Below are 15146 nucleotides of genomic sequence, written 5' to 3' on the forward strand. Positions count from 1 at the left end.
GACAGTTCTGGGATGGGTTCTGAAATGCTGCGCTTCAACAAGCTCCCAGGTGATATGATACTGCTGATTCAAGGAGCAAGCACACTCTTGAGAACGTGAGGCCCTAGAGTAGAGTCTACATTATCCTAAATCCACTTGATTACTACGATGGACAATTCTTTAAACACCTTTATGACAATGAACACAATTAACAGCTTTGATGGCTAAAATTAACTCTGCAATATCCTCATGAAACTTTGGGTTGTCTAAAATTTTACTTAAAATTCCATTGGGAATATAATAAATGATAAATATTTTGTTAAGGCAACATATCTGACAACTGATTTATGCACAGTTTCCAAAGTCCCCAAATTTAACAGATGCTTTTCAAATCCATGACTGTAATGGGTAACAATGAAAATTCTGGTGTACAACAGAGTAAGGACAAAGGAAAGAGGAAGTGAGAAAGGACAAATGAAAGAGACTATCTCAGAGTGATAGCCACAGTATATCAATATCCCAGATCCCTTATTCTTAAAAATCAAGACAGTATATGTAGGTACTTAGGTCTAAATTAGGACCAAACTTCCTAAACCATCTGCATCAAAATTGCTACGATTACTCTATAAAATATAGTTACCTGGGCCCTACCACAAACTTAATGAATCAGATATCTGAGTGGGAGTTTGGAAATCTATACTGTAACATACTCTCCAGATTTATAAACCAGTACTGTACCAATGGTTTACAGCACATAAAAAGGCACCGTTACCACTAAGGTTCTTTGAATACTCATGCACTGGTATTATTATCTCCATCAATCTATGGTTAATTCACATAAATGTAAAAGCAATACCATGGAATTAGGATACGAGTACAAACATCATGTAGGGATAGACTAATATTTCTCACTGTTTCACAAAACACAGAATTAATTTTTCCATGGAGGATTTTTGTTAAATCATCATTTCTAGAGTTCACAGATTAACCGGGGTCCCAGGGCATAAAAATACAAAATAAATACACATATTAATTTTTTAAATTAATTACCTACAGTTAAAAACTAATGAAATGGTATATAGAGCTACTTTTCAAATACACAGTCACCCCTAAAAGGCATTTAAGTTCCATTTTCAAATAACTGGTTTACATTAGAGCAAAACCTGAGCTTGGCTTGTCCAATATTAAGAAACTTACCTCCTCCTGCCTTCCCAAAAGAACTGTGTTGGTGAATAAAGACAGTATCTTTTCAGGATTTTCAATTGTTACAGATGGCAAAAAATACAGAATTTAAAAATCTTAGATTCAAAATATATTCCACAATATCACGAGAAAATTAAAATGCTCTAATAAGTTAATTTAATAGCTTATATGGATAATGGCTTGAACAGCCAAAAAGCTAATGAATAAATTTTATAAGTATAGTCTTCATCTGATACTTTTGAAACTATTCTAATATATTTGAAAAGTTCTGTTATTCTGTGCTGGAGGACAGCAATATATCTGAATTAGCTTAAAATGATGAGAGTTAATGCTTTACAACTAATACAGATGTTTACATCTATTTCATTCCATGGCTTCACAGAAAAAAAAAAACAACACATTCAGTAGAATTTGCAAAGCAGCCACAGTCTACGTTCTTCTATTCTTCCTTTAGTTACTGTGATGCAGTTTTAAACAGAAACAATCATCATCAACAATTAATATTCCATCAAGCATTACTTTTAATTAATATGCAGAGCTACAAAACTATTTGAACAATTGCAAGTTAAAAGGTTTCCCAAAGCAAACATCTGTAATCTAATTAGTGTTTAATGTATCAAATTTTATCACAGATTTCTAAAGTTTACATACTAATCTGGATGTTCCGATACAAAACACAAATATAAGTTTAAACTTTAAAAATGTCTTTGAGATCAGCTTTATTAATGATGCTTAATTTTGGTTTAATGTTTGGATTTTAGGTAGAACAGGTGAAAAATTCTGAACCATAAATATTCAGTTACAAAGCAAGAATCTGGTTTAGTTTTTACATTAAATCCCTTTGCCAACTGGCATATGGATGGACTCAACTGTTTTCTTAAAGATCACTAAAACACAGTTTTTGTTAGCAATTACTAGTATTTTAGGATTCTAAGTATGTCAAAATATATTATGATTTTTAAATCACCTTTTGGGTAATATACACAAGTAAAATATTTCCTAGACGGAATATCCTTTTTCGTTTCAATAAATAAACCATGTATCATCTTAAAAATAAAGACTCAAAAGGCAATGTAAGATTCTGAACAATCAGGACATGGGCAATGCCTATATTTTTAAGGACTATACATAAAGGTACTGAGTTTCTCACTGGAAAGCATTTCACAAATCAAATATAAATTATTTTAGAAAAGACTGGAAAACTTGATAAAATCTGTGCTGAGAAAAATGGTAAATCTATTCCAAATGCATCAATAATTTACTTATTTTAGAAAAGGTTTTTAAGGACAAAGGAATCAACCAGTAATGACCAAAATTAATTTTCATTACACTGTTAGTCTTCCACAGAAACTCTTAAGGTTCTGAAAGACGTCTTGCCTTTTGTGCTGCAGAATAATGTAGTCCCTATCAAGTGGATCAAATATTAGATGCCTCATTGCTTGTGAGTCAAAGAGATGCTAAAGATGACTGAATACATAACAATTAAGTAACACTTGGAAAGAAATCTTTCTAAATTCTCTCTATATAAATGATTTATCCTCTTTATTAAAGACATATCACCTTTTTTGAACACCATTATTACAACTATCAATTATTAAGAAGACAGACACTTTCCATCTTCTTTCTTGCTGTCATTTCTTCTCTTGATGTTGTTTGAACACAAAGCCCCTTCTAATCTGGTCTTTTAATTGCCAGCTGAGAAATCTGTTAGTTTAGATATAATTTTTAAATGCTGGTTAAAGGGCAATAACCTCGAGTTGGAGCCTAAAGACTTACACAGAGTATGAGGAACAGGGAAGCAGCATTAATGGAGTCCCCTCTTTCAAGACATTATTTCATTTAATTTTCCTGACAACCTTATGAGATAAGCATCACTATGTCCACTTTATAAGTAAGGAAGTGAGACAGCAGTTAAGTTACTTTCCTGAGATTACAACCTAGTTAAATGGGATTGCCAAAGATCAGAATTCATGTGTTTTCTGGTACTAGATGCCAGTTTAAGTACATCCGCCTTGTGACAGTGAAATGATTTCAAAGCTCAGGGACCATCTAGGTGCTCTTCCAAATTGCTGAGCTGCTCCAAATCTGACCTTCAGATAAAGCTCCTCCTGTACTTTCATTTGGAACTTAATATTTTCCCATAATTAACAGTGCAATAAAGTCTAAATTCTTTGGCTACACGTGTGTGCACAGATACATACAAAAATTACACATTATCTGACCTTCAAGTTTGAAAGTAAATAGCTTTTTGAAAGCAAAAAGCAAAATAAATGATAACCCAATTTTTACGAAGTTATGTATACATCCCATTCTTCCCTATGCAAAGTAAATAAAACTTGATTGGATTATAAATTCTAAGGAGCTTAAAATGAATTTTTAATTATAAGTACAAAATAATGTGAATATTTTACTCATTCCATAAACTGATGGAGGGGGGAAAAAAAAGGACGAGTTTTACCCAAAGAATAGAAAATACTGATTTAGTGAACACTTAGTTACTATCCTGGTCAAAACATATCGAAACATATTAAAATGAGTATTTTAATTTTACACCTTTTGCTTTCAAAATAACCTTGTAAGTTAAATTGAATTGGTTAATCCCTATGCCACCGTGCCATCCCCCACCCCAAAAGAAAGAGATACTTTATTTCCTTTTTCCGGACTTGGTTTTTGGGGCTACTCAGCATAAAGTTTACTAAAAATGCCAAACAAAAAAGTCGTGATTTTAAAAACCTTTCTTTAATAAAAAGATGTAAGTGGTTTTACCAAAGTTCACAAACCTTTATTAAAGGTTCAAAACTCATGTTTATATCTGCATTAATCATCAACTTAATTTTTCATAGTCATATAACCAGTATGTAAAATACAAATTTATATCCCAAACAACTATTCTTACATGAATTCAGGGCATTTATAAATTTTACATAAAATATGTATCATTTGGGAACAAAGCAATTCATCTAATAATTGTTCTCATAAAGCCAGGTACTTAAAATAGAAGCTAGGAACTATAACAAGGGACCGTTAGGAACTTCTTTTCACATGCAAAACAGGAGAACACATTGGGATTATGCGTGCACATGCACACCCGCACGTGCACACACACACACATAGAAAACTCCGAAACCTCAAAATTAGCTACATACTCCAGAAGTGAGCTTTTTGCTATTTTGCAAATTCCTCAAAACATTCCACACATCCCTTTTCTAAAAAAGAACTTCTAAAATACATGTGATGAGGCTTGACATATATATCAGGTAGTTTAAGAAAAGGCAATGATTCCAAGTAAAAGCACTGAGATATCTGATTCAAAGTGGAAAACAATTTATTTAACTTTTGCCATATCAGGACAACAAAGCAGCCCTTTTATGTCAGCACTCATTAAAAGGGCATTACAAAACATTAACATAATGTAGTAGCCCATGTTTTCTTTCAGGCACTTTCAAAGGGCATCTCAAACCCACCTTCTACTGAGTGTGCCAGAAAACAGAGCTGCAAAATTATTAGTAAGCAAGATACAAATGTCTCCCTTTTCATTTGAACATTAATTTTTAATGTTTTAGAGATATTCTAAATTTAACATTCAAAGATATGCAGTATTTAAGTGTTAGGAATCAGCGTATTAGCAATCTTGGGTTTAAGAGCTACTATCAAGCAAATGATTCCTAACGCATACAACAAAGTTCGATAGTGTATGTAAAAGAAGATGGCCTGATTTTTGCCCTCAAATGCACAAAAAGAATTTTCTATTTACCACCTCAAAACAGTCTTTGGCCTTGCTGAATAATTATAGAGCTGTTATTTTACTGTGAAGCAAAATAAGCCTTCAAGTGTCCCTTACTTGATCTCAGAAGGTCAAATTCTCTGTCCAACAGTTCCTCTTCTGTTAACTTGGAGAAATTATCCTCTCCAAAAGGATTCCACCCTGACATATCAGGTGGGTTACTGATGTTCTTCTGACTTGTAATATTTACAACTGCCTCTTTATCAGCAACTGGCCTATATAATAATTACGGAGGAAAAAAAGGGGAAAAAAACATTAGAATGGAACATTCTTAAATGCCCTAGTTCATATTTTCTAAATACTTAGAAAAGCAGATCTTTTTATTATGATCAAGGCATAGATTGACGACACCACCTGGGATTTGAACTGCCTCCATATGTACCCTTGGGCAAGTTCCTTAACCTCTCTGTCTCAGCTTCCCCTTCTGCAAAACAGGAATAACTGTACCTACCTCATAAAGTTACTGAAATCATTTAATACATATAAAGCAAAGAGAGCAGTGTCTAGAAAAAGAAATCAGCACTCAATAATTATTATGATTATCATAGTAAATAGCCCTAAAGTGCTATTTCAAACAATATCACTCTAAAATCACTCTTAAGTATGATGATCTTATGTCCTGGTTATGCTGATATACCACAACAATTTTCCTTTTGGCAAAGGCATTCTCTGTATAGCTACCAAGAAAAGATGAACTGTTAGGAGTGCTTTATGAATTAGCTAAAACTAAATGAGGGTTATTTTCTACATAATAAATAATTTATGGTATTTAAAGATCTATATAGTCTGGAGCCCGAAACCATTGGTTTTATGAAAGTTATCTAATAGGCCTCTTGGCTTTTATGAGAAGGTAAGAGTCTAAAGATTTCTTAACCTAAGAACCCCTGGGTACCTCTCCTTCAACCCAGCCTGTAAATACAGCATAGTCACAAGGTAATGTAACAAAGTTCTCAAGTTTGTTTTCTAATTCAGATCCAGATATTTTAACATTGATAATGAAGGGAGAATTTCTATGCGCATCTCAATTTTGCAAGCCTAGACTCATTCCCTTAAATTCACTTTCCCCTTGAGAGCTTACTGCCACTGTTACCACACAGGTCTTGAAAGAGAAGACAGAAGCTGCCCATTTAATCCCCCTAGTATACCTGAGCCAAGAATGTGAAGTTTAAACACTTACTGAAAGCTAGACAAAAACATAGTAATTGACCAATAAGTAAATAGTCTTTCTTAGTAAATATAACTTAGGTATCTTAATAATAAATATAATTCAGTTTAGAACTCACTCTGGGAATGCATCAACTGCCAAAGTCTAAGCCTGCACCCCTCTGACAGAATCTTATCTCTAAATTTCAAAGCTACCCTAAAGGACTTCCAGAGTCCCTGAAACACAAGTAAGAGAGGCTAACACTCAAAAAGGAATATAGGCATTCTCCCTCCTGCCTGCCAATGATCCCTTTCAGAACTTCCTGGTTCCCTATCCCTATCCTCCTCTTCATATTCCTAGGAAGGAATCAATGATTCAATGAGGTGTGTCACCTTAACCTACAGTTTAGATAGGTATTAAAATGTCCTCAAGTTCTCTGACACTTCTCCCTTCAAAGGGCATATTCCCCTGCCCTTGAATATTAAGCTAGACCTAGTGACTTGATTCCAACAAATGAAATATGGCAGAGAAGTGTCAGGGTATGATTCCTGAGACTAGATCATAAAAAGCATCACACAGGTTCTTTCTTGCTCTCTCCTTTGGACAACTTGCTCTTGAACAAATCAGAACAAATAATTCTTTATTCAAAACAGTCTTCAGCTTTGCAAAAGAGAATACTTAAGCAATCTTTTGGAAAGATCCATATGGCAGAGAACTGAGGCCTCCTGCCCTAAGCCATATTGAATGAGCCATCTGAGAAAAAGATCCTCAATACCAGCCAAACCTTCAACAGACCTGTAGCTCCAGGTAAACATCTTAACTGTATTCTGAGAGACTCTTCTCTGTACATAAACATACAGTTAAGGTACTCCTAAATTCCTGATCCAAAGAAAGTATGTGAGATAATAAATGTTTATCATTGCTTTAAAATGCTAAATTTGGGGATGATTTATTATGCAGCAACAAATAATTAATACAACTGGGGAATCTATCATAATAAGCAAAATAATATACACGCTGATGTTTATTTCACTATTATGTGACTACAACATGGTAATATTCTCCAGTAGTCATACTAAAGCTATATTAAGTCAATGGAAGAGTAGAAATTTTAGCAGAAGATTAAGTGGGAAAAGAAATAATCACACAAACCAAGATATTGACCCTTTCCCTTTGTCTAAGGGAAAGGTTTCTTGGTTTCTTATTTCTTTGTTTCTTATTTTCTGCTCAAATAGCTCCAATACACTTAGAGCCAAGCATTTAATTCAATTTTCACCTTCCACTGATTCAGTTATAAGCAGGAATATTTGCTTACAAATCACCTTTTAAATGAAGATATTGTACTCAACAAATCATCTTTAGTAAAGATTGATATTAAATGAGAATATTAACGCAGTAGCACTAAGGCCCCAAGAGTGACTGGAGGGCTCCTCTGGGAAGCTAGTATACCTATTTGCCAAGTATATAACTGTTTCTACCTATGTATATATTAGATAGAATTGACATTTTTGATGCTAATTAACATCAAAAGTAAAAAAGGGTTAATACAGTCTCATCGGTATCCTAAACAATATTGCACAGAAAATCTCATTTTTAATGAAGAATAAAACTATTCCACTCTTATCTGTAGGGGACTTATTTTTTAGGGAGGTCTTTTTTTGTAAATTTATTAGATTACTATTTGTGCTTCACAGATTGTATTTAGTGGCTTTGTTTAAAATGTTTAATATTATTTGTTTTAATGTTATTATTTGCAATAATGCTATTAATTTATTAAAGAAAAAAGTGCTATGTGGTAAATTGCCTACTCTATTTAGAGTAGGCAAATAATAAATAATTTGGCAGGGATCCCTGGGTGGCTCAGCGGTTTGGCGCCTGCCTTTGGCCCAGGGCGCGATCCTGGAGTCCCAGGATCGAGTCCCATGTCGTGCTCCCGGCATGGAGCCTGCTTCTCCCTCTTCCTGTGTCTCTGCCTCTCTCTCTCTCTCTCTCTATCATGGGTAAATAAATAAATCTAAATAAATAAATAAATAAATAAATAAATAAATAAATAAATAAATAAATAAATAAATAGGCAAGTATCAGTCTGGATCTTTAAACCATCCTCTGATCTTATGCCCTGCTCTGCATTTCAATTTTTGATTTAGGAAACCATTTCAATAAATTCCTTTGTTTTCTCCCTCCCCCCTTCTCTCCCTTTCTCTCTCTCTCTCTCTCTCTCTCTCTCTCTCTCTCTCTCACACACACACACACAGGTTGGGAGGTGTACTACAGCAAACTGTATACTTTATCCCTCTCTTAATATGCTCAATGAACAAGTATGCTACTGACATCACTTTTTCTCATGCCTAAATTCTAGCCAAAGCCTGCAGATACCTTTTCCCAGCTAATGATCATATCTTGAAATAATGTTGTATGAGAACTTCTTGAGTTCTAATAGCTACCTCCCCCTACATATCTAAAAATATTAGCAAGTAGTCATAATGGTCAAGAGACTTTTCATTGCAAAAAGCACTCCTCAATTCAAATCTGAGTTTGAGAAAATTTACACCACAGTTCTTTAAGTTATTGTAGTGTTTTCAATATGAATTACCCATGAAAAATAACTCTACTAACCAAGATATCTAAATAACTAAAATATACTAGGCTGTGGTAACAATAAGCTTGCAGTGTCTTTAAAGAAAACCAAATGACACAATACTATTATTTTTACCTCTTTAAACTAAATTAGACAATCTTTATGAATAAATATTACCAAATTAATTGAAAGTAATAACTTATAAGTAGACAAATTAACTGTCTACAAGGATTATTTTTTTTTAACTACGTAAGTAGCTTGTTAGGGTTTTGTTTCTATTTAAATTACAAAGAATGTCTTAACATGTAAGCCACTAATTTTCTGAGGCTTAAATGCTGCTAGATACTGCTAAGCCTCACCTACAGATAGCAACTGGCAGACCTAACTGATGGAAATGCAAAGAGTAGGGATGCTCAGGGACAAGAAGAGAGAAATAGGAAAGAAAAAAGGGGGATACTGCAGAAAAATGGACTCTCAATTCAGGAGCCACTTAATGATGCCACTCTACATTTATACCCACTTTCACAATCATTTCTTTTGCGTTTACTGGAAAAATACTTGCCTATTGGCACTGTAAGAGGAGTCCACTAAGGTTCCAACCCGAGCTGGAAGTGATGAAGTGTAGGAAACTAAGGCAGGTGCAAACTCTTGAGGGGAGGTAAGATATTCAGGTGAAGCCTGTTGCTGGGACTGCTGATGCTGAACTAGCATTTGTTGCTGCAAGAAAGCCTGCTGGTACTGCTGCATCTAAAACAAGAAATGCCGTTACACAAACAATGCTCAATGCTCACTAAAGCACAGTCAGTATCACACCTGTTTACTATGTTCTTTCCTTTTCACAAGGGCAACAAAACAGAAGCTGAAAAATAATTTATGCATGAAGGAGCAGCTTGCTACCAGAATACCATAGCAAGATAAAATAAGTCTATTTAAGAAGTTGTTTAACTGCATGTATTATGGTGATCATTTGCAAAATATACAAGTATCAAATCATTAAGTTGCATCCCTGAAATGAATATACTGTTATGTCAATTGTACCTCAATTAAAAAAAAAAAAAAGTTGTGAAGTTAGGCTCACTTGACAGAATTCAAAACTCCTCCTATGAATAGTTTAAGAAAAAAAAAAGAGAGTAGCTGACAGTCACTAATACAGGGTTGCTATTTTAAAAAATCACACTAAAAAAATTAATTAATTAATTTTAAAAATCACACTATTTTCTGGAACAAATGCAATTTCCCTTTGGGTTTCTTTTTTTTATTCAACAGACATGTGCCAAATGAAAGAGACATACAACAAAGGATTATGGGAAATAGATCATTTCCCTTATACTATGACAACAGAGAAAAATACCACCAGTTAGTTACAGTGTGCCAAATTCAGGTGCTACAGTTCAGACCAATGGAAAACTGCTTTAGAAAACGTGACTGGCTTTGTTGAAAATACGTTAATTAGTTGATTTTGAATAACTGAATTCTGAATAATACCATTCATACTGTGAATTCCATTCATACTGTGAATTCCAACACTGGAATTCAGAATACTTCAAAAAGAAGTATCTAGAAATTATGTGACACTTACCACTGTAGGATACTGAGATGCAGAAGGTTGTGGCTGATACACTGAATGCATTAAAAACTGTTGATGAAGTATCTGTTGCTGCTGCATTGCATGTTGATACTACAATGAAAACAAAAAGTAATTCATCAATATTACTCCTGCCTTTTTTGTGCCATAGTTTTTTTGGTTGTGGTTTCTGTTTGTTTGTAGCTTACCATGATAACAATGATATGGGTACTAGTAGTCCAAACACCAATGTAAAGTAACTACAGTCCATAACTGACTATAATTTATATATGCTTACTGGAATTGGTTTCAAAATTATCAACAAAACATAACAGAACCAACTAAAACCATTCCCAGAGCAGTTTAGGGATGCTCAGAAGAAAACTAAACCTAAACACATTTACCAGTTGATGAGATCCCCTGAAGTAACTTGTGTCCAAGATTCATAAATTTCCAATCTCTTCTATCTCCCCTTCAGTGATATCTTCCAGCAATCCATTGGCTTGGATTAGTTAAGCAGAACTTAACTATGTTCTGCTCTGGGTCTATCATTCAAGACCAGAGGAGAGAGACACCTATGAGAAGTGCCATGTGTTTACTGTTTACTAGGCTCAAAAATATTTCAGGAAATGATGGAAAGATGATTGTAACACGTCATTAAATTTAAAATAGTTTAATGAAACTAGAAATTTGCAGGTTCTGATAAGGCAAAGGGCAGAACAGAACTTAAGGACATTTTTTTTCTGTCCCTTCCAACTCTAAATGTCACTCCTACACACACACACACACACACACACACACACTACCACCACCACCAACAACAACCCAGGCAAAAAACAAAAACAAAAAATTAGAACAAAAACCCAAGATAATGTTACTTCGAAAGCCTAAATATCACCTTTCCAGCAATAACGGTATTAATCTATTTCTTAACTCAAAACATAACTTGAAAATGATAACATCTGGGACGCCTGGGTGGCTCAGCAGTTAAGCGTCTGCCTTTGGCTCAGGGAGTGATCCCAGGGGCCGGGATTGAGTCCCACATCAGGCTCCTTGCATGCAGCCTGCTTCTCCCTTTGCCTGTGTCTCTGCCTCTCTCTCTCTCTCTCTCTGTCTCTCATGAATAAATAAAATCTTAAAAAAAAAAAAAAAGAAAGAAAAGAAAATTATAACATTCATCATAAATTGCCATGTTCATTCATAATGCCCAATGACTGAACATTTTTTTGCTTCACAAAGCCATAAAGCAACCTATTTCAACAGAATATTCTCAAGATTCTAACAGAATACAAGTAAAATATTCTTTAATAATATGGAAATTGAGCAAACATCTACTTGGATCTAGCCTTCACGGTGCCCATGATATGACAGGGAATTCACTGATATTTAACAGCCACATGAATTTCTCAACACTACTTCTGTATCTAAAGTAACTGGAGAATCACCTGCTGCATATAGGCATCCTGAAGTAGCTGCTGCTGCTGCTGCTGCTGCTGCTGCTGCTGCTGAGGATGACGATGCTGTAAATGAAGTTGCTGCAATCTCCAATCTCCCTGTTGTAGCTGCTGAAGTACTCTATGCTGTGGTGGAGGCTGCTGAGGGGGCCCCTGTCCCAATACAATCTCAGGGCCATTTCCAGGTCTCAGTGCTCCTAAAAGTGGTTTCCAGAAACGTATGTTAACAGATTCAAGATTTCAACAGAATGCCTGGATTTCAAAACATCTGTTTCAATAATCATTAACCAAGGTAATTTTATCCTCATTTTATAACATAGAAACTTCCATAAGCACATAGTCTGAAGGAATTATTTACTATAATGTTAAGAACCCATGAAAATTAATTTTGTCAGCCACAACTCTGAACAAGCCAATGTCTTAGAAACACTTCTTTTTTCCTATCTTATCTCTGCATGAACACACCAGCCACGACCTTTGTTTCTAGCCTCTCAACTACTACATGAGCTGGCATGAGTCTGTATCTTTACCAATATGATTCTGTCTACACTACCATCTTCCACCTACTGCAATTCTTCTTATCCTTTAAAGTTTAGCTCAAGTCTCTCTTCCTTGTTCCTCCATCTAACACTTCCACTTGGTTTATAACATTTCATTCTGCCTTCCAAATATTGTCTTTGTGACTATTTCCTAACTAGGGCCCTTGATGGATGGGATGATGATTTACTGATCTATTAAGGCCCCAAGGAATCTTTTATATAACAGATGTTCAATAAATACTAGTGTAGTGACTCAATCAACACTGCCTCCTAAGTGGATATTTATTTATAAGCTTCATAAATTCTACCTAAGGCAAATCCTATGAATAAATTTTTGAAATTAATGAAAAGAGACACAGAACATCAAAAAGAGGAAGTGCAATATATCATAATTTCTATATTCTCCTCCAATGAGTAACCAAAAATTCAAGTACAGCTATTTAATCCTATGAGGGTAAAAGAGGAAGAGAGCAAGGAAGGAGAAGAGGATTCTTCAATATCTTCAAACCACCCCAGGCCTTAAATACAACACCTCTATGGAAACAGTTTTATAATTTTCTAAATCTCCTAATTATAAGGAAAAGTATGTTCATTGTAATTTGTCTTGAGACATTTATAAAAATATACAGAAGAAAATTAAAACCATAATTCTACCACTTAGACATTGCCACTATTAGCCATTTTAAATGCATTTCTTTCCATTTAGTAGAGTATTAAAAAGTTAAGTTCCTCAGCTAATGTTCACCTTTTAGGACCCTGATGTCTAACTACAGAACACTTGTGGCTGGGGGTGAACCCCAATCACATCAACGATCATCATGCAATAACTCATGTGGCTCACCTCTCACCTCACAAACTGTGACTTTGCTTTAGGGACATCAAGCTATAAAAGGAGTTCCTTGGTTCTCAAGCCAAGGCCACAGAGCAGCAGAAAAATCGCAAACAATATCATAATAATCCTACATGGAAGCGATGCTTTGATGTATATCATTAAATCATCACACTATTATTCTCCATTTTGCAAATGACAAACCTAAGGCTCAGAAAAGTTACGTGAATTCACCAGTAAAGTTAAAGACAAATTTTAAGAAAATATTTACAACATATTTAGCAAAGAATTAATATTCAAAATACATAAAAACAAAATCTTAAGGGCAATAAAAAATAAATAAAAGCAGAACAATCTCACAGAAAATTGCAAAAGATAATTCACATAAGAAAACAAATGGTCAGTAAACATAAAACAACATTGTTAATCAGGAATATTAAAATAAAAACAAAGGTATTTCAGTTATCAATAAGGAAACATTTTTAAAAACCAATACTACAGGTATTGGGCAAGGATAAGAATCAAAGGACACTCACACTGTTTTGATAGCGTAAATTTTTGAAGTCCTTTTTTTGATGGCAATGTAGCAATATCTATACAAATGAGTATATTTTTTAATCTTCCTCAAAAAATGCTTTAACATGGAAATCAAGAGTCTGTTATAAGGATGTTCATCACAACACTATTAATAGCAGCAAATATTGGAAATAACCTAAATGGTTATATAAGCTATGGTGAATATCATCTATATATTAAAAACTACACAGTAGACTTATATGAACTAATGTGCAAACCTCTCCTAAATACAGGAGTTTAAAAAAATCAAGCTGCAGAGAACTATGTACAGTATGAATCCACTTACGTTAAACACATTCAACCCAGAGCAAAGCCCCACTTCCTTCAAGCTTACCCAAAATTAACTAAAACAAGCCCAAATCCTTCAATAAGTCTTTCCAAACACCATGTTACTGAGATATTCCCACAGATTCCCATGATATGTGAGTAATAAGCCCAACCTGTTCAAATACAAGTGTGTTCCTAGTGCGTTTTGGCTGGAGGGCATTGATACATGATAGAAAAGTATAACAGGATCTCCAACTCAAAATAGTAGAAAAAAAATAATACTGAATGCTTACTACAAAACAGAATCTTCCCAGATATCACACACCTTGTCATGTATTTCTTGTAACAGGAAAAACAGGTGTTATTCTCATTTTACAGGAGAGAACAGTGAGGCTAAGAAATGGACACAAAAGGCTTCAACTTCCCCTATTTTCCCTTTTCCACAGAATAATCCTTCATCTGGTGTGCCTGATCATGACAAAATTACGTTACGATCATGACAAAATATAAACATCTTTCCTGAGTATATATATTAACAGTAATAATAGTAGCTAATATTTAACATTTTTTAAGGACATACTATGTGGCAAGGGATTATATTAAGCAGTTAGTTAATCTTCACAACAATTCTATCAAATAGATACCAGAATTTTTATTACATTAAGAAATGGGAAAAACAGAACTCACATTCGAGTTTATGAGACTCCAAGTATGGGCTTTTAACCATTAGAGTATACAAATTGAATACATTTTAACTGAAAACATTTTAACATTAAAACCAAACAGCTATAACATGAAATGAAGTGCAAAACAGGGTTTTCTTGAGATGGACCTTCAAGTTATATATTCAGACCCTTGAGCGGACAAGTTTACTACCTAATATTAGAGATATTTTCTTGGGGAGTTCTTTTTTTTTTTTTTTAAGTACTACACTGTACCATAATGCTTTGAAGATATTTTAGATTAGAAAAATAAGTCTTCTCAAAATCGGATGAGAAGATAGGTTTCTCTGTTGTAATGCCCACATGACCCAAGATAGATGCCTCTGCCAAGGCTCGAGATGCAGTAGAAAGACAAAGAGCTTCCTCCTTTCCAACACAATAAAGAATTTTCTATATTCTTGAACTTTATTATCAACCTCGAACCCTACTAGTTGATGACCCTATGGCATAAGCAAACTAGAAGCTTTTTGTATCATACTTTGATATTATCAGTAACTACTTTTGCCT

At 34.3% G+C, this 15146-nt stretch overlaps 1 protein-coding gene across 1 annotated transcript in view; it reads right to left on the minus strand.

Annotated features, from left to right (window-relative positions):
* BMP2K (BMP2 inducible kinase) overlaps positions 1-15146 on the minus strand; it is a 115691-nt gene that overhangs the window by 22284 nt on the left and 78261 nt on the right. The window contains 4 exon segments of the mRNA XM_055313001.1: positions 5024-5181; positions 9251-9435; positions 10268-10366; positions 11698-11903. Coding sequence (XP_055168976.1) covers positions 5024-5181; positions 9251-9435; positions 10268-10366; positions 11698-11903 — 648 coding nt within the window.

Source organism: Nyctereutes procyonoides, unplaced genomic scaffold (genome assembly GCF_905146905.1).
Source record: "Nyctereutes procyonoides isolate TBG_1078 unplaced genomic scaffold, NYPRO_anot_genome, whole genome shotgun sequence".
NCBI lineage: Eukaryota > Metazoa > Chordata > Mammalia > Carnivora > Canidae > Nyctereutes > Nyctereutes procyonoides.